This window comes from Budorcas taxicolor, chromosome 16 (genome assembly GCF_023091745.1).
Source record: "Budorcas taxicolor isolate Tak-1 chromosome 16, Takin1.1, whole genome shotgun sequence".
Classification (NCBI taxonomy): Eukaryota; Metazoa; Chordata; class Mammalia; order Artiodactyla; family Bovidae; genus Budorcas; species Budorcas taxicolor.
The window spans coordinates 72,986,647-73,013,076 of NC_068925.1; the positions used below are offsets into that span (position 1 = coordinate 72,986,647).

At 35.9% G+C, this 26,430-nt stretch overlaps 1 protein-coding gene across 3 annotated transcripts in view; it reads right to left on the minus strand.

Moving 5' to 3' along the window:
- Positions 1–7,873: 7,873 nt before the first annotated feature.
- RCOR3 (REST corepressor 3) overlaps positions 7,874–26,430 on the minus strand; it is a 51,748-nt gene continuing 33,191 nt past the window's right edge. For 2 of the 3 annotated variants that reach the window (XM_052653625.1, XM_052653624.1), the window contains exons 10-12: positions 18,856–18,913; positions 10,072–10,313; positions 7,874–9,615 (exon numbers count right to left, since the gene is read on the minus strand). In XM_052653625.1, the coding sequence (XP_052509585.1) occupies positions 9,271–9,615; positions 10,072–10,313; positions 18,856–18,913 (645 nt within the window). In that variant the 3' untranslated portion in view covers positions 7,874–9,270. The remainder of the gene's footprint in view (positions 9,616–10,071; positions 10,314–18,855; positions 18,914–26,430) is intronic. The other variant, XM_052653626.1, reaches the window with a different exon arrangement.

Sequence of the window (26,430 nt, forward strand, 5' to 3'; positions counted from 1 at the left end):
TTGCGGCTACTCTATGTGAAGAGATTTTAAACAACACTTGTGTAAACCTTGTTGACCATATCCTCTGTTTTATAGAAAACAGGACAGAAGAATCAATAAGGAAAGGCAGAAGCTGAGGAAGGGGTTATCCTGGGAAAATCTGACAAAGTCAAATATCTTTAGCTCCAGCCACACCTCAGTATTATGTGACCTGCCCCCGTGTCCTGAGAAATCCCATGCGATCTTCTGTGGGCCCGATGGGGCCTCTCACTATGGAAGCACTGGGATCCCTGCACATACTTTTGTTTTGTACTGTTCTCATTTTTAAACAACTTTACTATTATATTTTTAATACCATTCACCCAGTCAATGAATTTCATTAGATGTATACAGTTATACAATCATAACCATCATGAAATTTTAGAACAAATCCATCACCCCTTGTATCCTCTTGGGGTGGGGGGGTCAGTCTGTGCTCCCAGCCCTGGGCTAAGGCAAGAGCAATCTGCTTCCTGTTTCTATAGGTTTGTATTTTCCGGAAATTTTCTGCAAATAAATAGATTGCACTTTGTGTCAACTGGCATAATGTTTCTGAGGTTCATCCATTTTGTTGCATATATCAGTAGTTTTTTCATTTTAATTGCTGCATAGTATGCCATTGTAGAGATACACTACATTTTGCTTATCCATTCATCAACTGATTGATATTTGGATTATTTTCAACTTTGTGCTATTATAAATAATGATAAAGAAAAAAAGAATGCCACCATGAATATTTGAATACTAGTTTTTGTGTGGACATAAATTTTCTTTCTCTTTAGGTAGACCTAAGAATAAAATTACTCGGTTGCATTGTACTTGTACATTTAATCTGTGGGAAATTGCCAAACAGTTTTGCAAAGTGGCTTATCACTGCAGCATATTACATTTCTAACAGCTATGTAGAGGGAGTTCCAGTTTCTCCACATCCGTGACAACAGTTGATATCATCAGTCTTTTTAACGAGCCCTTCTTGTGGGTGTTATATGTACCTCGTGGCTTTACCTTGCATTTCCCCTGTGACGAACGACATCTTTGCAGGTGTTCATTTGCCATTTGCCTATCTTCTTTGGCAAATGTCTATTCAAATCTTCTGCCTCTTATTTTTTGTTCTCTTATTATTGACTTGTAAGAGTTATTATTGTCTAGTTCCGAGTTCATATGTATTCTAGGTACAAATCTTTTAAACTTTTTATTTTGTAAGTATTTTCTCATGGTCAAACGACTTCCCTTTTTAATTTCTTAGTTGCATCCTTTGAAAAGATCTTTTAAAATCTTGAAGAATCCAGTTTGTCAGTTTTTTTTTTCTATTATAGATCATGCTTTTGGTTACATATTTTCTCCTAAAAGTTTATAGTTTTAGGCTATACAGTCTGGCATATAATCCGTTTCAAGTTAATTTTTGTGTGCAACTTTTTTTTTCTTTCCATACAGATATTCTACCCTTTCTGCCATTGAATCACCCTGGCACTTTCACTGAAAATTAACTGATCAAACATTTGTGAGTGATTTCTGGACTCTACTCTGTTTCACTGATCTATATTTCCATCGTTACACCAATTCCACATTGTCTTCGTTACTGTAACTTTGTAACAAGTATGGAAATCAACTAGGGTTAAGTCACTCCGTTTTTTTCTTCTTTTTCAAAAATTTTTTGGCTAGTCCAAGTTCCAGGTTGCCACTTCGTTTTGTAGATAAAGTTTTATTGACATATGGCGATACCTGTCCATTGTGCATTTTCTATGACTGTTTTTGAACTACATTGGTAAAGATGAACGGTTGCAACAAGGATAGTGCAGACTGAAAAGCCTAAAATATTTACTGTCTGACCATTTAGAGAAAAAGTTTCCTGGCTCCTGGCTTAGCTCCTTACATTACTATATAAATTTTGGAATTAGCTTATTAATTTGTACAAAACAAGTCTACTACAATTTTGAAAGGGATTGGGTTGAAGATATGTCAATTTGAGAAGAATGGCCACCTTAACAATATTAAGTCTTCCACTTCATGAATATGGTATGCGGTTCCCCCTCCTATTTATTTAGATCTTCTCTAATTTGACTCAGGACTACTTAATGTACTTCAGTGAACAGGTTGTTTCCATTTGTGGTAAAATTTATTCTTAGATATTCTTTTTAATCAGTTCAGTTCAGTTGCTCAGTCGTGTCTGACTCTTTGTAACCCCACGGACTGCAGCATGCCAGGTCTCCCTGTTTTTAATACTATTGTAAATAAAATTGTTTTCTTAATTCTATTTTCATTCATTGCTAGTACATAAACATACAACTGATTTTATATTAATCTTGTGTCTTGTGACCGTCTTGAATTCATTAGTCTCTAAGTGCTTTCGAGGCTTATTAGTATGTCATCTACATGCCGGAGGAGGCGATGGCAGCCCACTCCAGTGCGCCTGCCTGAAGAATCCCATGGACGGAGGAGCCTGGTGGGCTGCAGTCCACGGGGTCGCGAACAGTCGGACATGACTGAGCGACTTCCCTTTCACTTTTCACTTTCATGCACTGGAGAAGGAAATAGCAACCCACTCCAGTGTTCTTGCCTGGAGAATCCCAGGGACAGAGGAGCCTGGTGGGCTACTGTCTATGGGGTCGCACAGAGTTGGACACGACTGAAGTGACTTAGCAGCAGCAGCAGCATCTACATGTCATCATGTCATCTACAAATAAAGACAATTTTTGTTCTGCCTTTCCAATCTGTAAGCCTTTATTTTTCTTGCCTTATTGAATTAGCTTGACAGTAAAATGTTTATTAGAAATGAGAGCAGTCATCCTTAGCGGATTCCAATCCTAGGGTAAAGCATTCAGTTAAGTGTGCTATTGCTTACAGGCTTCTTGTGGATTTTTTTTTTTTTTTTAAATCAGGTTAAGAAGTTCTCTTGTATTTCTAGTTCTTTGGGAGTTTTTATCATGATTGGGTGTTGGATTTGTCAAATGTCTTTTCTGTGTCCATTGTTATGATCATTTGCCTTTTCCCTTTATTAATATAATGTATTACAATGATTCTCAACTGAGGGGTTTGCTCCCAGAGAGACATTTGGTAATGGCTGGAGACATTCTGGCAGCTTCCCAGGGGGTGCTAGTAGTAAAGAACCTGCCTGCCAGTGCTGGAGATGTAAGAGGCGTGGGTTCTATCCCTGGGTCAGGAAGACCCACTGGAGGAGGAGATGGCAGCCCACTCCCGTATTCTTGCCTGGAGAATCCCATGGACAGAGGAGCCTGGCGGGCTACGGTCCACAGGGTCACACAGAGTCGGACACGACTGAAGCGACTGAGCAGGAGCATTGTGGCATTTTCTGCCTTACCACAATTCTCTTCTTGATCTAATGCATTTTCTGTCTGAAGGACTTTTTATTTTGTTGATCTTTTCAAGAAGCAAGTACTGGTTTCAGGGATTTTTTTTTTTCTATTATTTTCCTGGTATCTATTTAACTATGATTTTTATTTCCTCTTTTGTTATATATACCCTTTTCTTTCTAGCTTTAAAAGAAGAAACTGTAATGATTGATTTTTTCTTCCTGTATAATATAAACATTTAAAGTTATCAACTTCCTTCTAGGCACAACTTTGCTGTAGCCAATGATTTTTATATAGTTTTTACTCACATTCAAGATATCTCCTAATTTCTCTTGTAACTTATTTTCTGACCCATAACTTATTTAAAAATGAGTTAATTTCCACAGATTTAAGATTTTCCAATTTCTGTTGGTGATTCCCAGTTCCATTGTACCTAGAGAACATATTCTGGATAATTTGAACACTTTTTCATTTATTAAAACTTATTTATGGCACACAATATGGTCTGTTCTTGGAAATATTTCATGTGCACATGAACAGAATGTTTATTCTGCTGCTGCTGGGTGGAATATTCTATAAATTTCAATTTCATAAAAGTGGTTGATAGTGTTGTTCAAATCATCTATATTCTTACTCATTTTTGGGTTTTCCTGTTCAACCATCTCTTAAGAGATGGGTATTGAAATTACTGACTTTAATGGCAGATTTGCCTTTTTCTTCTTGCAGTTCTATCAGGGATCCTCCTGATGAATTGGCATCTTTATCATTATTCAGTGAACATCTCTATCTTTGACAATGTTCTTTGCTTTGAAGTCTGACATTTAGTTACTCCAACTTTAATCGTAAAGATGGTGTATCTTTGTCCATTGTATTAGTTTCTATTGCTGCACAGAAACAGTTTGTCTGGTAGCTCAGATGGTGAAGAATCTGCCTGCAATTTGTGAGACCCAGGTTCGATCCCTGGGTCGGAAAGATCCCCTGGAGGATGTGGTAACCCATTCCAGTATTCTTGCCTGGAGAATTCCATAGACAAAGGAGCCTGACAGGCTACAGGCCAGGGGATCGAAGAGTCGGACACAACTGAAGTGACTTAGCGTGCGCGCGCACACACACACACACAGCTGCATAAAAAAATTACCCCCAAAGTTAGCAGCTCACAACACTTTACAGTGTTGTCACAGTTTCTGTTAAGAAATTTAGACACAGCTTAGCTGAGTTCTCTGCTTCAAGGCCTCTCACCGACTGCAACCAAGGTGTTGGCTGAATTCTAGTCATCCCAAGATCCAACTGGGGAAGGATCCACTTTTAAGCAGACATAATTGTTGGCAGGGTTCAGTTCCTGGCAGATTGTTATTCTGAGAGTCTGTTTTGTGCCGTCTATTGGCACCGGGCTTGCTTCAGATCCTTGCCCCAAGGGCCTCTCCAACATGGAAGCTTGCTCCATTGAAGCATGCAGGCAGAGAAGTCTAACATGGAAGTCCCCATTTTTCAGCCTAACCATCACTTTTGTTGTATTCTGTGGGTCGGAAGTTAAGTCACTAAGTCTGGTCCACACTAAGTCCAGCCCAGTCATAATGACATGAACACCAGGAAGCATGAATCCTTGGAGTCTGCTCTGTGTATCTGTCTTGAATTTGAGGTATTTACAGATCCTTTTGGGAATGTCAGTGTTTTCCTGCTCTTTTGCCTTTGTGGAGCTGAGAGGTTCTTTTATTTTGTGAGATTTTGGTCTCCATCTGCTGGTGGCACCTTCTCTTGCTTCCTGGCACTGGTCATTTCACAGAAATTTAGGGAAGAAAATAACTAAACTGAGGCACAGAGAGGTGAAGTAACTTTCAGTGGAGTTGGAAAAAATGTCACCATAGTAGAGGGACAACTCTTTTTATATGTTAAGTGACAAATCCCTCAACGATTCTGCTTTCAAATTCTCTTTTGGAAAGGCACAGCTTGTGAACTGAAACAGTCTTGAGAATAAAGGCCTTTTTAAGTCAAATTCTGCCAATTATGAAAACTGCTCTGGACAGTGATAGATACCTTGTACTGTGGTATTATTCAGGATTTTCTTAGTTACTGGTAGTTGTACCTTATCTATTTAAGTAAGATTAAGTTATATAGACTTTAAACCTTTATTAAAATGATTCAGAAAAAAAAAAAGACATTATATAAAGCATTCTGAAGATTACCCTTTCTTTATGCCATTTACAGTGTGAAGACCACTCCTAGGTATCTTCACTTTACTTTCCAACACCTTTTCCTGAGCCTGCTCATTCAAATTCCAGCTTTAGGATTGTCCAGTTTCGATCATCACTTAACAAAGATCCATTCCCTATCAATATCCTACTTTAAATCTGGCAACGACAGTTTGCAAACATCTCAATCCAACACTAATTTCTGGTCTTCATTGTTTCTCCCTTAAGTGTTCTGAAAACATCAAAAGGGAAGATAATGCCACATGGCCTTTTAGACACAGCCCCAGTGGCTGGGGGGTAGAGTCCACCTGCAATGCAATGCAGGAGGAGCCACAGGAGACATGGGTTTGACCCCTGGGTTGGGAAGATCCCCTGAAGGAGGGCACAGCAGCCCACTCCAGTATTCTTGCCTGGAGAATCCTATGGACAGAGGAGCCTGGCGGGCTACAGTCCACAGGGTTGCTAAGAGTCAGACAGGACTGAAGCGACTTAGCATGCATACATACAGAAGCACTCCTGTTAATGTTTACCCTCAAACCACAGTTACTAAAATTTATTGTTGCTGAACATCCCTTCACTAAGGCAGCTAATCAAGATTTAAGTTGGTAAGAGTTACATGGACCTACTTTTTCTCTGAGAGCAGAGATGTACTACCACAAACATAAAAAAATGAGGTAGTTTCTTGTAGACATTATATAATATAGCATGGTTTCACAAACTTTTCTTTCTGTATTCACTTACTCTGTAATCTTTGAATGATGTATCCATAATGAATGTCAAAGTTAAAAAATACACATTTTCTTGTTTCCTAGAATCAGAATGTATTTGTCGTTTATTTTGGGAAAGCACAAAGAGAGAGAGAGATCCTCCTTTGAGTTCTAAGTCAGATTATTCTTTTTGAGGAGATGCTGCCACCCCAGTGTTAAAGTGATCAGCAGTTAGTAATATTCATGGATAACATTCTTTTCATAGGAGGAAGAAACATTAGAAGAATACAATGTGTTTAATAACTAAACCTGGTACTTTAACCAAAGTACTTGTGAGATCCTTAATACAGCTGAAGATCACTACTGTCGGGTTTTTTTTTTTGCTTGTTCTCTACATCTATTCCTAAAAAGAATGCAGGCCTATATTAAGACAAAATTTGACATTCTTTCATTTTTATTTTACATTATATTTTACTCACTTTATTGTAAGATTATTCAGAAAACGTTTCAATAGTAACCTATCTTTACCTCCATCAATATTACACTGGAATTAACTCATGTAGAAAAAATATTTTTTCATGAATATTAACAGATGTGTCAACAGCATGATTCATTTTTAGTAGGTAATGAAAAAAATACTTGGGCGTAGATTTTTTTAAACTGATAAAACTTGAAATTAATGAAATGGTCATTAAAAGACTTTTTAGGTTTTGCTTTTTTTTTTATAAAAATCAGTATTTAGAATTTCACAGTGAAGAGGTCCTAAATTTCTCATACAACATGAAATTATATAAAAATAGAAGACATAGACATCTTTAACTCTTTAATCCTTTGATTAAGCAGCAAGCATATCACTCTTCCAGGCCAAACACTGCTTAAACAAAAAAGAAAAATAATGACGTGCAAAATATTTACAAAATATGCAAAGCACACAATAAAGACATCTCACTATATACATGTGTCATATTACTAATGAAGCTAGGAATTTTCTACTGTGTGCTCTAGTGTACGGAAATAAAATCACAGCACACCCCTCAGATACAGCACCTTTGCTCATGGTTGGGATAGAACGGATTTTAAATGAACCACAATATACTCAACAGCTGGACAGATGCTGGTGCTGACCAACTTGACTCACATACCCCACACACTGTATACTGAAGGTCTACTGACAAGAGACAAGACCACAGAAGCTGTACATATGCACATATGCGAGACAATCTAAATACTTCTGAAAATGCTTTAGATATTTTCCTTTAAGATATATAACTGTCCCCATGGCTATTAAAGTAAAAATAAGTATAAATTGTTGAATATTAAGAATTTTAAATCAAGATGATCCAGTGAGAAAGAACACATCCTGAAAAAAGTTTTTAGGTTATGTTAGAACTTAAGGTCCTTATGGAAATAAATGGTCTGAACTTCAAAAGGAAAACCAATTAAAGGATGTAAGTCAATAGCTCTTTAACACTTTATAGCCAAAGGTAGGGACTATTTTTCTAATATCTGGAGAATATATGACATCTCAAAAATAAACTAGGGCCTCCGATGTTGACCATTTTGTGAAATAGCTCTAAATGTGAGACTGTGAATGTGCAAACATTTATCTTTAGTTCCACTAGTATAGCAATCTAAGCAATCTGTCCCTTTGCACAGGCAGGTCATGATTCCAATATGAAATCACTGTATCAAAAATATTAGTAATACATTGTTGAAATACTATCACTTGTAAAATATTCTTTGTAGGTGCTTAATGATTCTGTGTTGAATTGAGAAGACCTGAAATTTTTGTTTCTTTATAAAAAGGGTCTCAGCACTTTAACAGCACAATTGTGACAATATACTGATGTATCTTTGGATAACACAGAACAAATCCTTAAATTTATTTTATGAAATAATAATGATTTAACCCTAAACCAAACCCATGAGTACAGGTTGGCTGCAAGGAATACATAAATGTATCCAAATAGTACAATAGAGATTGATCAAGAAAACATCTTTTATATTAAATGCAGACCATATTAATAAGTATGAGGGCAATTTAAAGTTCAGAACACAAAAAGGGTATTGTAAATAAATGCTTCCAGAACCACTATTTTCACATAACTGACAAAATATAATTCTCTTCTAAAGTCCCCAAATGGAGGCAACTACCAGTTAAAAGCAGATAGCATTTAGAAACATTAAAAAAAAAAAAGCATTAACTCCATTTTTAAGGAACTTAAAGACACTGTACTTTAACAAATGAAGTCCTCATTGTATGTAAAATAATTATTCCCATCCTCTTACTACTGAAAGATGGCAAGTCAATGACCTTTAAGCAAGGACTTTGCACTAGGACCCTAAACTGTATGTTAAAGGGTTAGTAGGTTCAGTACATTCTTTGTGGTTTCATATAATTGCTTTGCAATTGATAAAATTGCTTTCTTTTAAAGGAATGTATTTAAATTCCTTTAGAAAAAAAAGCAAGTCTTTGAAAAAAGGGATATGCAGCTATAATTGCTTAAATATGCATTAAATGAACATATGTCAAAATCTGAAATGAAGGTTATCTATTCTTGCACTCCTAACATAGGAAAATGTTGTTAAAAATTAAATTAAAGAAAAAGAGAGAAATAGTTGAACATCCTTAACTTATGAAACTTAAGGAGTTTTCACAATTCCTAAGTCAATATTCCTGTACTAAGAGCCTTGACTATGAAGAGGCAGGAATATAAAGATTCTCAATAAAATAAATACAGTAAAAACAAAACAAAAAAACCTTGGTAAATAGAATACTTAGTCTCTTTTCCTTTAACGAGATCATGTCGCTGAATGTATACTCTAGAAAGGAGGCTAACTGTAGGCCTTCTGTTGTGTTTAACATTTTAGTTGCATGAACTAAAAAATTCCTTACACATCCACTTACGAGAGCCCACTGGCCACAGAATTAGTTTGCAGCCTCAGTATCTAGAAGGATTCTTCTTCCCTCTTTTGCATCAACAGTCAGAGAAGCACTGGTGTGGTGATGGGTGAAAAGTTACTGCAGCTCTGTCCAATCTAACTTTAGTGCAGTGAGGACTGTGAGTCTGTCTGAATTCCGATAAGTGATGGTGGCTGTTGGCCGCCAACCGCGGACAACACTGGCCTTGGATTTAGACGGGGAGGCATGGAATTAGCGGGGCGGATGAGAGGTGGCGGAGGCTGATTTAAAGTTGGCCGGGGCTGGATGAACCGAGCCTGCTGCTGGAGTGGAGGAGGCTGCCGGTGAAGAGCTGGGGCAGCAGGCAGTGTTGGACGAAGAAGTGGTGGTGGCTGGTTCAGAGCGGCCACGGGGGCTGTTGGTGTTGGAGTGGATGACGGGGCAGGAGGTGATGGACCCAGAGTCCGAGGAGCCTGTGGGGTCTGTGCCTAGAGATGAGGAAACAAAAATAAACGTATGAGATGACAGTTCCTAATGGACGTCAGTACAATATAGTTTGGGCTGTCACAGGAAAAACAAAACAAATCAAAACAAAACAAAAACATAACACCAGTGTTTTCTGGAAGCACAAGCTTCTTTTATTTTAAACAAAACAAACCAAAAAAAGCAACGAAGCTACCAAACAGGCATCTTTATTAGTAAACAGCTTAACACTGGAAATAAAAATAAATTTATGAAAGAACAATACACTCTCCATTCTTCTAGGATCAGAACTTGGCGTGTCATTATGACTCAAGAGTCACGAGAGAGGCACCACTGAGTAAGTGTATTGTCAACCTTTCATGCTCGTTCAGCTAGTCCTCTGACAAATTAGCCTTACAGGACACCACACGAAATGGTGATTCCTCAGCTCATATTAGCTCAAATGCCATACACAAACACACCTCCTCTTCTTCGTCAGTGCTCTTCCCTGATGGCACATTAGAAGCACTTTTTGTCTCCTCCCCTAAAGCAGAAGCATCACCATTAGAAGCCTGGGTTCCTTGTTCTGCTTCCCACTCCTGCAATACCTCCTCTAAGTTAAACCGACGCCTGTAGTTTACAAAGAAGTTCTTCACTTGGCCAACAGTCTTGTTGCCAATTACATCTGCAATAGCTTGAAAATCTTTACCATATTTGCGGACACCTGGAAGGCAAAGTAAATAATACACCTGTGAAGGATCAGTAAGGAGAGCTGTGTGTACTATACATCACGCACACACACAACATACCAGCAATGAAAATCCTTTCTGATAAACTCTGCTCACGTCTCAATTCTGAGATAGAGACTAAGATATCAGGGTCACAGATGGAAACTATCAATTATGTCATTTCATCGAGCCAGCCACTTGCCTTCAACTGAACAATCAGAAACTTACCATTTTTTACATACTCAGTTATTTTCTCCAATCCTCTCTTGAACTCTCAAATACAGTCCATTTATTGTAAAGCATTGAATTCTTTGTTCCATCCTCAATTCCACATTCATTTATTTCCCTAGTAGCCAGTCACCTAAATTTGAGCAACATCGTTTGTAAACAAAACTGGATGGGAATGAGCCATCTCTTTTATCCCCTCAATGGACTGAGTGAGTAGTCTTAGGGTTCCCCCGTTAAGAAAAGCATTGTGATTTTGATCTTAACACCAACTTCTACATAGTTATTTGCCTATCCATACCAGGTACCAACAAATAGAACCGAGATAAGAAATTAAACATAAAAAAACGTAAGAATCATCACAATCTGATGGACAAAAAAAGGAAAGCTATTTTTCAGAGTTTGTTGGATTTTAACTCATCTCATAGTCCTAAGGACTGTATATATGACAGATTCCTAGCTATGCTCTGTAGCCTAAAGAGTTATAGTGGTGACTACTTGTAGATACTGTGCTTATCACTGCTACCTTAAATTTAAGAAGGACTGTACATTCAGTTATATAAAAAGACCTAACATATAAAATTATGGAGGTTTCTTTAAATGTAGGATAATATTTGATTTATGAACTCGAGACAGTCAATTATGCTACAGAATTTAAAGTGACTTTACATAATCAGGTGGATAATAATTTGCTCTTAGGGAGTTCTAAAGGAAATCCATCCTATTCATTCTAGAAAGAGATACACCTAGCTTAAAATATAAAAGCTGTCAAAATTTTGATTTTACAATTTGATAACTGCTTTTTAAAATACCAGAAAACAGTAACTCATTAATTAGAGATGAGAAAGGAGAATAAAAATACTGATGTCTATGATAATCTAAGCAGCCAGAAATAGAGGGATTTAGATAAACTTAACATGTATACAATCACACATAAGAGGGTAACATAAGGGCACATTAATACACCAGCAGAAATGCAAGACATATTCTTACTGATACCTATTTGGATGATATACCTATTATCTTAAAGAACCAGCATGAATACAATTCATGTTTTTAAATTCTGCACTTATTTTATATTGAAAACTTGCGAATAAGTATCTCTTGCTGCATTCAATTTGCTAGGCTTGACTCTACAGGGAGTTTCTTCCTCTTAGAACATTCTGGGTAGGAGGCCTGACATAGTAAACTATTATCCCATTGTTAATCCAGAGTTCGGGATTTGTAAACTATGCTCATTTGCTCCGTTCTCAAAGAGAAAGACACATGCGTGACAACAGAGTAATAATGATACTTAAACTTTATAATATTTTATTTTATATTCATTTCAAACATAAATGAATTTATATTCTCTTAAATCCATGAGCTGATTTCCAGTTAGAACTTCATAACTGAGTATAAATTCTAATGGTGACTAGGCTCCAGTGAGGGCTTATCTGACAATAAGAACCCAAGGTCATTTCATATTAAAAGTATACATATACAAAAGCTACATATTCAAGTACTTCTCTACTACTTGTACTCTAGAAAACAGCAACTCAACTTGAGACAGCTGCACTGAGAAGCAAATACTAATTGGAAATCACACACAGTGTTCTACCAGTGTACTAATTTTCATAACAGATTTAATTTACATTCTAGAAACGACCAAAGCTACTAAACACATAAATTTAGAAATGAAAACTTAAATAAATCTAGGATTAGATCTTCTACATTCTTAACAAGAAGTCACATTAAGAGTAACTATGACTCTAAGTCTGCCAATATTACAACCCTCCAAACACTCATTTGTTCAGCAAAATATACTCCAAAATATACCACTTAGTTGCCCCCATGTCAAGCTCCATTATCTAACTGTCCCCTCTTCTGACCCTATTTTTTTTTGTTGGGTCTTCCACTTTATTTTCCCTTGCTCAATGGACTTCACCTTGTCACTAATATTGTTGCATTTCCAGAATTACATGTCCCAAACCAAAAACTACTTCCTATAGGAAATTTACTCAGACACTCTGGATTTTCCTCAACTCACCTAAGTTCTGAGTCACCTAGGTAAGTTTATTATTAACTCGTGTATGCTTGTTCCATATCAACTACTTTGCAAAGTCTTAAGGTTCAGACCATAGTGCAGACTTCTGCAGTCTGGCTAAAGATCATCAATCACGGCCTGAGAATAAGTGGGCCTGGATATTAGTGCCCTTAATCTGCAGGATGCCTGGGCCGTATGTGGAAGAGCTAGAGCTCCTTGGCAGACTCCTCTGGACAGACAGCAGCCTCATCTGTCTGTCTCAGTGTTTCATGAAAAATTTCATCATTTTCTCTGTATGCCATGATGTGAACAAGGTTGGAAAGTACTTTCCTATGGAATACAAATCACCACCAGCATTACTACAATGCTGAGTACAGAGGAAGTACTCAGGAAATATGACTGATTTTTTTTCTCCACGGAGCTTCATTCTATCATTCTTTCCCAAGAGTCACACCTAGCTGACTTCTTTATCATTTTTACATTCCCAGTGATGTCACCAACAGCATATTTTGGTGAGAAGGTGGAATTCTCACCTCTGTCTGTACTGTGGCTGATTAACAAGTCAAGCTCTAGTGAAAAACCAACTGAAGACTTAATGGACTGACTCCACCTTCAGATGAATCCCCAACTAGGCTTCCGGAAGTCAGCCTAGCAAGGTAGCAGTGCTGAGCAACTACTTTAACAATCTATGATCTCAGAGCTGCTTTAGTTACAACTTGGACCTGGGAGGAGGGTGGTCCATTCTTTTTTTAGTTTATTAAAAACAAGGTCCCCCATATATATATATGTATATATATGAATTAGTGCTAAAACAACTTGGGAAGTTCTTACTACAAAACTTTAAATTTCTTCTTCATTTTCATCATTAAATACTACAGGTATGAGAATTTTGCTATGCTTTAAAAAATGTTCAACTTGATAAAAATTCTAGGCAAAAGAAACACACAAAATGTGAATGCTAACATTAATGACCTGAAAACCCTAATCTGTATGTTAACGATGGATCAACTTGTAGATTTCTTCAATAAACACATTTTTATGATCTGAATTATATCCCACATCACAGGATGAATAAAGAAAGTAAAACTGTGAGACAGTATGACAGTACATCTATTCCTAATTAGTAACTTGATTTCCTTATGGGAAGTACTGTCTCTATCACTTTTAAGTGACAATTCACTAAAGGTATCAAAAAGTAAATAAGTCAATATCATCTAAGCACTCATTATGAATTAACAAGTAAATACAGAATACTTTTCAAATCTCAAAAAAAAAAGGAAAAAGAGATTAAATTTCTCTCTCCTCCTTAAGATGTAAAAGGCTTAGGTCTATCTGAACCATTTTTTAAAACTAAACTTGTGACCTTTGGGCTTCCCAGGTGGTTCGGCTGGTGAAGAATCCGCCTGCAATGTGGGAGAAGTGGGTTTGATCCCTGGACTGGGAAGATCCCCTGGAGAAGGAAGCGGCTACCCACTCCAGCATTCTAGCCTGGAGAAAGGACCGTATAGTCCATGGGGTGGCAAAGACTCAGACACGACTGAGCAACTTTCACTTTCACTTTTTAGGGTAAGAGGTCAGTTTTCAAAATTCAGTGGGGAAAAAACTTGAGAGAACCCTGGAAGAGGGGAATTAAGTATTTCCCAAGGAGAGGAGAAAATTGCTTTCAGCCACATTTCTGAAAGTTACAGTGAAACAACATGGCTTCTACACTGCCAGATGATACTGTACAATCTTTATAATACAAACTTTTAGTGTTGTTTGGGAATTACCATAAAAATCTAACTCATTAGGATACTGTGTTATCATGACATTTCATTTTCCAACCAATGTTCTTCTATATTATCCAACCAAGAAAAAAAAAATGTATATATTTAGAGCTTTGACTAGCAAGATAAGTAACTTTAGGAGCATTTGAAATATGCTGTTTCCCAAATCTGGACGTGGTATTTAGACTCTTTTTCCTTAGATAGAAAGGATATCATAAATCTGCTTTCAGTGTGTTTAAAAAGTTATTTTTAAAATCTTTAGGACTACAAAAAAAAAAAAAGCGCCAACATTACAGTGACAAGCTATTTTTAGGTCTAGGTAATGAAAATTTGGCAGATATTTTTCTCTGCTTCTTAAAGTGAGCATGTACTTAGTATAATTAGGAAATACTAATTTTTCAAAACTTTATTTTTTGAAATAACAGTTACATTTATAAACTCCAGGGATGTGAGGTCTTTATCAGTAAGAGATTAATTTTAAACTCAAACCATTCAAGAACATGCATTTCTTTTCACCTGTAAATCTCGTCAAGAATTCCTATTAAAAAAGGTAAAAAACGTATCAACCGCAGTGGGACAATGACTGGTGCATCCGGGCGACAGCTACGAGTCAAAATCACGCATCCTCCTCTTCTGAATCCTCCCACCTTCCTTGCTACAAGTGTAAACTCCATCCCACAATGCTGGGAACTGGGAATCGTTAATTATCTGAAGCAAGTGCATATTCTGAGCCTCCATTCTTGTGATATCATCTATAACAGAAGAAACTCTAGTCCAAACAGGTACCTTTTAGAGGAGAAATATGAATCCATTTCCACCTCCTGTTGATCATTCAAGTGCTAAGCATCATGTAAGGATCATTACAACCCTTATGTCTTAATCAAAGGCTGAATCTCCCCCACTCCCTTAGCACTTTAGGGACCATTCTAGCTTTTTTTTTTTTTTTAAGTAGGAGATAAAATTAGAATGAAGACAATTTCTAAACTTGCAACATCATTTCTCCTAAAAAGGAACGAATATGTAAACTACAGGGAGAGAAGGTAACATTTAACCGTAGGCATAACTCATTTGAACATAGTTCTGTCATTTCCTGCTTCATATGAGAAAGCAGGATATACGAGAAAAAAAAAACACTAAAAATTAAATCTGACTTCTTGATAAAATTAGAGAAAAAAATGTTATGCTATTTATCCTAATATAGCACAATATTTTAGTTTGGGAGCATTTTTTTTTAAACCACTAATGACTATGAAATGAATATATTTAAGAGGAAACCTAAAATAAACATGTCAAATATTATATACTATGCTTCTGCTCCTATATATTTTAAAGAGTAGATGTTTTGGACTATCATTGCTATTTTTTGAAAACAGCTAATAAATGTTTTATTTTACATGAAAAAAAAATACAACCAGAATCAAATTCCTTTCTTAATTCTTGCTTAATAAGGAATGTTTATTATATGAATATCAAGATTCATCTTAGGATAATTTCTAAAAGCACCACAGACTAGGAAAAATATGGCACAAGCTACAAACAGGGATATTTCCCTATTAAAACAAATATGTGAAGACTGTAATTGGTCTTACTGTTAACTAATTTGTTATAATAGAAAATTTAGATACTCAAAACTGAAACAGATTACATAAATTGTAGAAGTACCATTCTTGATAAGTATTTTAAGAGGATTAAATTAAAGCAGCATTTATAATATCCCATTTGGGATTCCTGAAGAATGTTACTGAAGTCATAACATAGCTAGCACTAAAATTAACATAATAAAGTGACAGATTACACAAGTAAAGGCAGACACTCCTGTTTGGTCTAAGCATGGCTTTTCCCCTTCCAAATAAGGGAGAAAGAAGGGAAAACAGCTTATTTATTTATTTAAATTTTACTGTTTAAAAAAACATTTATTTAAATATTTATTTACTATTTAAATAATTAGTTCTTAGTTAACAACAACATGAGCAGATGGGAAGTAAAATGGGAAATATGTATTGAAGCTCTAGGAAATGAACTTAATACACTTCTTTGATTTTAAGAATTACAACACAAAGTTTATTTAATAGTGGAGCTCACTAGTGACAAAAGAGTCAACATTTCTCTCTCTAGGTCACTGCAATAGTCAAGTATGAGCAAGATAAAATAAAGCAATTAACAAATCAAAGTTAAATCAGAATCTGTATGTAAAATGTCTTGAATAAAAGTTCTATATAAATTAAAACATGTTAATATCAAATCACTGAAGTGGCCAAAGGAATAATATCATATAAAGGTTTATCATAAATAAAGATTAAAAAGAAGAAAAAAAACCTAAAAACATTTGCCTGCTAAGACAAGTACTTCTGGATTACAGATGTTAAAATAAGAGCTGCAGTTATGTACTTTACCCACACCCAGCTCAGGTACAGGGGATATTACTATACAATTATAAGACACACTTTTGAGCATTATATAAATATATGGGCACATGAGGCAAAAATGACACTTTTTAACTCTCCCTAAAGTAACTATGTCAGACACAAATACCTTTAAGTTGCTTTAGTTTATATAACAAAAACAAGACCAAACAAAAAACACAAGACAAAACCAAAAAACCTAAACTCAAAGTAAAAATTTCACAGTTAAAATAAATAAATAAAAAACAGACATAAACATACTGAGAGTGCTTTCAAAATCTTAAGAACATGAATCTTTCCATACAAATTGCTGCATTAATATAATTTATTCAAGGATTACTTTTTAAATGAACATAACAATATAACACTGAATATCCTCAGGAGAGAGGATATGTTTGATTATTTCTAGAAACACTCCATTCTTTTAATGTTTATAAGCTGAAATAATGTCTGCATATATAGCTCAACTCTCTTAAGTAAATCTTGCTATTGTCTTTCTCTTGAACGCAGCTTTTCATAATATCCAGTATCCAACCCAGTCATAAGATTTGATGGATCCTACCACTTAAAGTAGTACTGTAGAACAGTATCAAATCTTTTCTCTGTATCTACAGAGAAAGATTAATCCAGACTTCCTAGGCAATTCTCTTCAGAAAATGCTTTCACTGTGATCATTTCTTATATGAGAGTATAGGATTAGTATACTAACCTTTAAGAAAATAAATACTGGAAAATGGGGTTAAATTCTATAGGCTACCACCATGAATGGAAACAGGCTTTAACATAAATCAAAGGAACACCTACCCAAAAAACTATGTTAGAACTGTAAGTCCTAATTCTAAAAAAAATGAGACAGTTGTCAAAAATAATTTTTAATAAACACTTTAAATTGTCCATTGCAAAGAGCTATTATTGAACATTGTAAACTAATTCAACTTTTGTTCTGACTCATTCAGAAATGTAGTTCTACAATTACAGATGGGCTACATCCATGTCCAGCTCTGCCTGCACAGGATCCGGCATTTCTATTTATGAAATGACTGTGCTGTGCTGCACAGGCCAAAGGGAAGGCTGACAGTGCCCTACTGGCACCCTGCTGTACATTTTCAAGTCACACTGGGTGCGAATCCTTACTTTAATTCAAACTGCAAAGTCTTAATCAATCTTTAACTGTATTATTCTCATATCCGAATGATACTTGCACATTTTTTGAGTTAAATGTTTTCTATGTTTGAATACTCGGAACTGTTTTTAAAGATGTATGTTTCACTGGGGCCCTACTCTCTTACAGTAGTTAACCTAGATTTATAAACCATGGATACTCAACACAGAGGGCTCAGCCAAGAAGAAACAAATTGTAGACCAAACTTAAACCACACTATCAGTCTTACAGACAGTTCATCTTAAAAGGAAAACAAATCTACAATACTGAATTGCAACATACAATTTGCCCTTAAGTAATTCAAACACAAGAAAATCCAAGTTTATAGTGCTTCCAATTTGCCCATGGGTATTCATAGTACAAAAAGTTTTCTGCCATACAATTCAACCAAGCATTCTTACAAATAATTGCATTTAAAACTGCACATGTATATATATCTATATATTAAGTCTCTCTTATGTATAAATAGATATATTTAAAGTCAGGTTTTATAGCATTCAGTGGCATATCTCTTACGTAAGTTATGGTACACTGCAAGTTAAGCATATCATGAATATTTTCAGTACCTGACAATTATCAACTACAGAGTAATCAGGGAAACCAGAAACACAGTAGTTTATGTTTGTGATAAAGGGTTATTGACTGATACAGTAAGAATGAACCCAACTGCAGGAATACTGAAGCAGAGGCACCCAGAGACCATCTGACTTGTTCAAGCCTGTCATCACCATCATTCATTTAGTGCTGGGAAGGCATCACATGCAGACCCAAAATGCACACAGGCTCAGTATATCACATCCACAAGTATAAATCAGAGTTCATGAGCACCAACACTGGATGGTAAACACAAGACCCCTTTCTTGATCCACTTCTAAAGGAAGGGGAGAACTATGGTAGTCACCTTTCATGACAAATTAAATAATCATTAACAACAATAACTGCTTATCTTTAATATACCTTGCACTGCTAGAAGCTGCTCCTCTGTGGTCCAACGGGCATTAATTTTCTGATTTGACTACAAAATTAAAGAGAAGTTTCCTAATGAGGATATGAAGACAGACATTTTTCCAAAGTGCTTATTTTTTAAAAACTTTTCACCAAATCATAGATAAGAGATTACTAAAACTCTGATTTATGAGGATTTCATTTTTATAAGACTTAAAAAGTATATTTTGAATTACCTTTTACCAACACAAAAAAATAATGAAAGGGAAATGTACCAATTTGGGAGAAAGAAAAACATTCACACTTACACCCTAGTCAGAGATATCAAAACTGAGAAAATCTATTAATCACTCATTTTCCAACTACAATGTTCCTATCATACACTGCATATGTTAATTTTAGCCTAGTTTTAACATTTAAGAGATTTTGTTTTCTTTATAGAAGAGTGACTCTCAAATTTCTTTTCTTCATATTTAGACTAAACCTATCCTTACTCCATCAAAAATAGTGTTGTGTAAATTAATGTAAAACTGTAGATAAGGCCTGTGCCCTAAATTAATATTTCTTTAAATTTATAAAGCAGAGAGTGACCGAGTATAAGAATAGATTTTCCCCCAACACTTCCTACATTCATCCCAGTATTTTTGTTTAAAAAATTTCTCAGTTTAAGATTTTGACTATGGCAGTATTACAGTATTAAACATCTAACCAAATTTCACTAGTATACACCCACTTCTTAGTAATCAAGAACCTTTGGCAGTAGATGGACAGACAGAAATAAGCATTCCAGCCTACAGAGGTTTACAGTAGAAACTGCCCAGATAAAATGGCCAATGTAATACACACACATGCTGGGCAAAACACAAAGTAGGGTCTCCTCTAAGAAGGGGTGTTGAAGTCTTATCTCAGTTGTAGTCTTAGCAATAAGAATCTCCACAGTACACAGAGATTCTGGGTAATATCAACTTTCTCACCACGAGCAAAGACATATAAGCAACCATTTGGAAGAAAGAATGAAACATAAATTCAAAAAAAGTTATGAAAGAAGAAAGAAAAAAGTTAAAAAAAAAAAAAAAAAGACCTTGAGTAAAGGAGGGAAAAATAAAAAACACAAAGCACTGAGTTCCAAATGATAAGATTTTAAAAAGGAGAGCAAGGCAGGCCAGGCAACGTGGACAAGCCTCCAGGTTAGGATACTTGTGAGGAGGCAAAGGAATAACAGGAAACAGGCAAAGAGAAAGAGGGGAAACAGGACATACAGGAGTCGTAAGGGTGAACCAAGGCTAAAAGAGTGCAGAGAAGAAGAGAGAAGACAGGGAAAACCAGCAATTTTCAACATATGGTCTCCCAAGAGGAACGGTAAGAATGGAATAGGAGGTAATATCTGAGTTAATACCCAGGCAATGTGATGCTACCTTGGCCATGAAAGGTAGTACCCAAGGATAACTGGTATTGGAACCTATTTAAAACAGGTCCAGATATTTTACGGTAAATGGTTAAAAAAATAAAAGGCTGAATGTAACTTAATCTGAAATATGAAACTAAAACTTAGGAAAATTAGTTCATTAAAAGATAGTTACTGATTTCGCTTACAAGCTTTAATTTTATTTCTTGGCATACCTTTAGTGATTATATAGTGGTATAACACTCTCTAGCTTTGAAATTTACAACAGGAGTGTAGAATATAGGTCATTTTTGTTTTGAAGATGTTAACGATTTTCTCAAATTTCTCTTCTCTTTATTGTTCCTCAAATTATTCTTCTTTTAAATGCCCGAGGCACTATCCTTTTTTTTCCATCATTAATTCTGTTACATACCCCTCTGTCAACAATTTTGCAAGTGACTAAAGCCATTCTGTACCTTCACAGACTTCATGAAGTTTCACATCTTTTTGCAAGGCTTACAATTTCATTTTGTATTTGCACTGTATTAGTGAGAGAATAAGAGGAAGATGTTGCTGTCATGGATGGGAAGGGTAACAGCTAGGGTTAATTAGAAGAATTAGTGAGGAGAGCCTAACTTTATAAGTGCTGAATTCACTAGTGAATAGTTTCTTGTTTGGCAACCTTTGCTTCTCCGTCTATCCCTTCGGTTAATGAGCATTTGGATACTGAACATCTCTTGTGATACTACATTGCACGTGGTTCTTAGGATTAAAGTTAGCATATATGTGGAATATATATAAGGACATATGTAACCTGGTGGCTCTAGTAAAGAATCCACCCACACAATTCCTGGGTCAGGAAGATCCCCTGGAGAAGGAAATGGCAACCCGTCCTATACTCCTGCCTAGGAAATCCCATGGACAGAGGAGACTGGCAGGCTGCAGTCTATGGGGTCGCAAAGACTTGGACATGACTTAGTGACTAAACACAACAACAAACAGTGACAAAAACACCAAGCATAGCGCCTGAGCAAACACAAATTAAAGCTGATCAATCAATGTTCGTTCAACCTGAAAGGCAGAAAATGGAGGAAAAGGTATCATTAATGAAAAGGGAACAAAAAGTAAAAAAGAAATAACATGCCCTATGAAGACTTATTTTTGGCTTTCAAGCAAATCGGGAGATGGGATAAACACAAGTAACTATTATTGAAAACCGTATACTGGGGATTCAAAGAAAAGTCAAAATGATTACAATGGGGAAAAAGGAAAGTGGAAGGGACTGCAGTCAGAGATGGATTTAAGAACATAAGTTCCTAAAAGGTAAAAATGAGGAGAAGGCATACCATGTTCAGGAACAAGAGGATTTTTGTTAGGAAGCAGTGATAAATAAGCCTGGAAGGTTGGTGATACTTAACTAAACCAAAATATGGTGAGGTCCAGTTCTGCAAGGGCTGAGAACACCAGGGCTGATGAATTCATACTAGATATAAGGAGCAATCTGGGGAAAGCAGGGAGCAGAGAGAAGGGTAGGATTATGAGCAGAATAAGACTTTTAAGCCTAGAAAGCTGGGAGAAGGGTGATGCTTTTAAGGACTTAGGATTTGGGAGATGTGGGAAGGCAAGGCTAAGAGGAGGAATTTAACTTGGGATACACTGAAAATAAGGTATTAGGCAGGAGGTTAAAAGATCTGTCTATTCAAATACATTTTTTTAAGGTGTCTGGAAAATGCTTATGAGGGAAAACAATGGAATCAGCTTACTCAGATGAAAGGTTCTAAAATCAGACCTGAATTTTTAAAAGTTTTTTTTCTTCCAAAATTACCCTTGAAATGTTCTTACAAAGGTAGCCATGGAGATAGTCTCGCAGAAAGTCCATGCTGGCAGTTACTTCTTCAGTACTGGAAAGGGCCACTAGTTTCTCAGTTATACCCCAGATGAAGCCTTTGGCTCTAATTTAGAACAGTAGTAAATGAAAAACATAAATACCTATGTAAATACTAGAACATCGTTCAGTTTGAGGAAATGCTCAGGAGGATGTGAAAGCTAAAACTGACTAAAGGAATGCTGGATTCACAGTTCCCAGCTTGTAACTATTCACTCTGGGTCATACACGCAATAAATGGAGTTCAGGCAGAATTGCCAGCACTATTGCACTTGCTGTTACTAAACATACTCTCTCTTTTTTATTTGGTTGAATTTATGTCATTTAAATGTATATATGATATGACTTTAATATAGCAAAGTGATAAGGTTGTATAAGATTTCCAAAACAGAAGAGAAATACATCCTGAGAATAAAAACTTGGAGAATGTCTTTATTTACATAGAGTGAAAAATTATAGCTGAGAAGGGAAAATAATAGTTATAAAAGTTAAAGTAAGAAGGAGGTCATCATTATGTGAAAGGCTCAGAAATAGGCAAGGGAAATGAGTTAGAGCTGTGGAATTTGGTCATTAAGACCAATGTTAACGTTTAAGAAGACACTTCAGTGGAAAAGTGCAGAGGATGACTTGAAACTGTATGGAATTAAACAGTCTATGTGCTACAAAATGGAAACAGTGGAAGGAAGGAAAGGCTGTAGGAATAAGAGGGTCAACATTTTAAAAACATTCAGAATTCCTTTAAGTTACTGATTTTTATATTTTAGAGCTAAGAAAGTTTGGTAGAGATGTGTTTAACTTAAGGAAAGGACAACTAGACTATATCCAGGAATCTAAAATTCTGTGGTGGTTACAGCTAGCTATGAGGTACCACTGAACACATTCTTTTTCTTAAAAATAATAGAAGAGCAATGTAAAACAACCCAGTATATAACAGCAACAATAATGTAGAAGACCCCAAAGAGCCGTCTAGAAGAATCTATCGCACTCTTAGCGAGTTCAGCATCTTCACTGCATCCTTCCCCTGGCTAAATTTCTTCACGTCTTTCCCATTTTTGTCAGTAGTAGTTTCATACTACCTCTGACTTGGAAGAGCTAAAAAAGGTTACCAGGCTACCCAGTGTTGAAAAGTCAACCCAACACCCACAAAGAAAGGATGTCACACACCTGTGCATGAAAATATCCACAGATTTGGAAACTTCTAGCTTCAAAAAGCACCCCTTTCTCAGATTCTTCCTTCTGGATTCACAGATCTCCTTGCCCCTTACCTAAACTCCACCCAAATCAAAGCACAATCAAACGTACCACCACTCCTTGCAACACCCTCATATACTTTCAAGGAGATACATAAACGTCTACTTTGCAAATGTTCTCTAGGTTTATCACTCGCTCTCCATTCCTACAACTGATACCTGACACTACCCAATACCTCTTTACCACCTATTTTATCCCTCACATACCTGGCATTTCAGCAGCTCTAGTTTCTAATTTATCTTGTATAACATGGCCAGGATAACTTTCCTAAAACACAAATTTCTCATTACATCATTCCTAAATTGAAAAACTGTAGGATCTTTTCATTTGCCTTAATTTAAAAGGCAAAGTTCTCTTCTTAGCTTTCACAAAAAGCTTTTCCTAGCTTTCACAGTGGTCTTGCCCGCTGATTTATAAAACAAGTAAGTCCCTGTTAAACTCAACCTTATTAATACCTCTCATATATCCTGTGCATTCATCCTCTGCAACCAAGTGTGCCTTCCCAAGTAGACAACATGCTTCCTCAGAAAACAGTTTTTATACTTCCACTGAACTCTCAGCAGTGATTAGCACAATAATGAGCTCATAATACATGCTTAGGGAATATCCAGTGTTTTTGATTTTCCCCTCTGGATTTATATTTTGAATGCACTGTTCAACATCAAACCACTGTTCACATTCCTTCCATCTGCCCTTTTAGGATTATGCAAAAATCCTACGTACCCTTCAGCTGAAACTTTCCCCTTTAGGAAACTTCAGCTAAAACATCCCCCTTTAGGAAATGCTCTCTGATTACCCTATTTGAACAATAGCCACTTGTTTTATTAATATCGTCACTGATAAATCTATAAATTTAATGTTTGTCTTCTAATATCTAGACTATAAATTCTTTTTTAAAAAGTAAATGCAAAAAATCTATCCTTCCTCTTTTTCAGGTGTCGCCTCTGCGCCCCTCACACAGAGCCTAATGCAGTGTCTTATAAAAAGCGAATGATCGACAAATACTCAGGAAAGTGAATTAACTTTCTTCACCAATCTCCCCTAAAGGAAAATAACAGATACAACCAAATGGATAAGTAAAGCATCTTAGTAACTGTTTAGTTCCAGCTGAGTTACATCATTTAGTAGATTGTTGTTTAAAAGGTTAATCAAACTCTTTTATTAGGTATTAGGGAGAACTTTTTTAGGTTGGGTATCAGCTAACCTAAAGGTAAGAGGATAAGGTACATGATTTTTCAAGGTTTTTACTATAACTGTTAATCTAGTGTTTTGAAATATATCTATTCAGGTTGTTCTCCCCTATACAGCAATAGGAACAATATGATACCTACAAATATATCCTGGGCATTTTCTACATGATAAAACATATATACATTTTTCAAGTGCATGTGAGTTCAAAATCAACCTCAATGTATATTACACAAACTTCAATGTATGGACCGCAGTGCATTAAGGTTTTGGTTGTTTCATTTTGATCATTATTTTTACAATAAACCAAGAGATGTAATAAATGGTAACTTGTAACCAATAACTACATTTTTATGTGGGAATCTAACATACACTTTTACTATTATATAAAAACTTCCAAAGAGGCAGCATCACATTAATCTAGGACTCCAACTGGACTCTTAGGATCTAAAACACAGCCAGAGGATCACTATTTACTATGATGTGTGATCTTGATCAAGTCAGTTATTCTGAGGCCCAGCTCCCTCATGCAAAATAATAGTATTTACTTCATCTAATTCTTTGGACTTAAGTGAGCATAAAAAGAGGCAGCATATAGGAAAGTTATAAATGCTATTATACCTTCACATCTTACTTTATATAATGTTAATGAATGAGACTATTCTGCAATTTTCTGAAAAATTTGAGATTAGAATTTTATTTCCTTGAAAATTTGGTAGACTTTTTCTATAAAGTTGTCTTGGCCTGCTGTTTTCCTATGAGAAAAATGTTCACTGTTTCTTCAATTATTTAATGGTTATACATTATTCAGTTTCTGTTCTTTTTAAGACAATTTTGGTAAACCATATATTCCTAGGAATTTCTAAGTTTTGTGTAAATTTTCAAACTTATTGGCATAAAGTTCTTCAAGCTATTCCAATAAGGTTTTCAATATCTGCTATATTCTTTAATTTTTAAATTATAAACTCATAGTAATATATAAACATTTTAAGTGTTTTGCTTTTATGCATTTTGTAATGGTTGGATGCCATCACTGACTCAATGGCCATGAGTTTGAGCAAACTCAGGGAGATAGTGAAGGACAGGGAAGCCTGGCATGCTGCAGTTCATGGGGTCGAAAAGAGAACAACAATAATGTGTAATTAAATATTAAATTAACTTCAAAACAAAATTTTAAATGAAAGTCTTTGACGTAATAATTTAACATAGAGCAGTACTCTTTGTATTACACTGCTAAGTCACTTCAGTCGTGTCCAACTCTGTGTGACTCCATAGATGGCAGCCCACTAGGCTCCTCTGTCCCTGGGATTCTCCAGGCAATAATACTGGATTGGGTTGCCATTTCCTTCTCCAATGCATGAAAGTGAAAAGTGAAAGTAATGAGTCGCCCAGTCATGCCCGACTCTTAGTGACCCCATGGACTGCAGCCCACCAGGCTCCTCCGTCCATGGGATTTTCCAGGCAAGAGTACTGGAGTGGGGTGCCATTGCCTTCTCCATGTATTACACTATCATTATTTAAATATCACTAGACTGTCAGTTTACCTCTGGGTTTGCAATGAGATATTAGTCTACGTATATTTCATTCTTTTCCATTGCCTAACCTTCTTGAAAGAGACTATTCAAAACAAACAAAACCAACTTCCTTCATAATGATTCTTCCTTTCTAGAAGATTCTAGGGAGTAAGATGGCATATGAAGTACTACTCTTCTGCCTGCCACTACCCCTCCACCCCGCCCAAACATAATTCATTTGTAGATATTTCAGTCAATCTGCTATCTGGAGGGAAAAAAATCCCATTAGGACCAAATAGGATTATTTGATTATTACATACATAGAAAAGTAAGGCTAGGATATGAAGCATAACATAGGAGTCTTT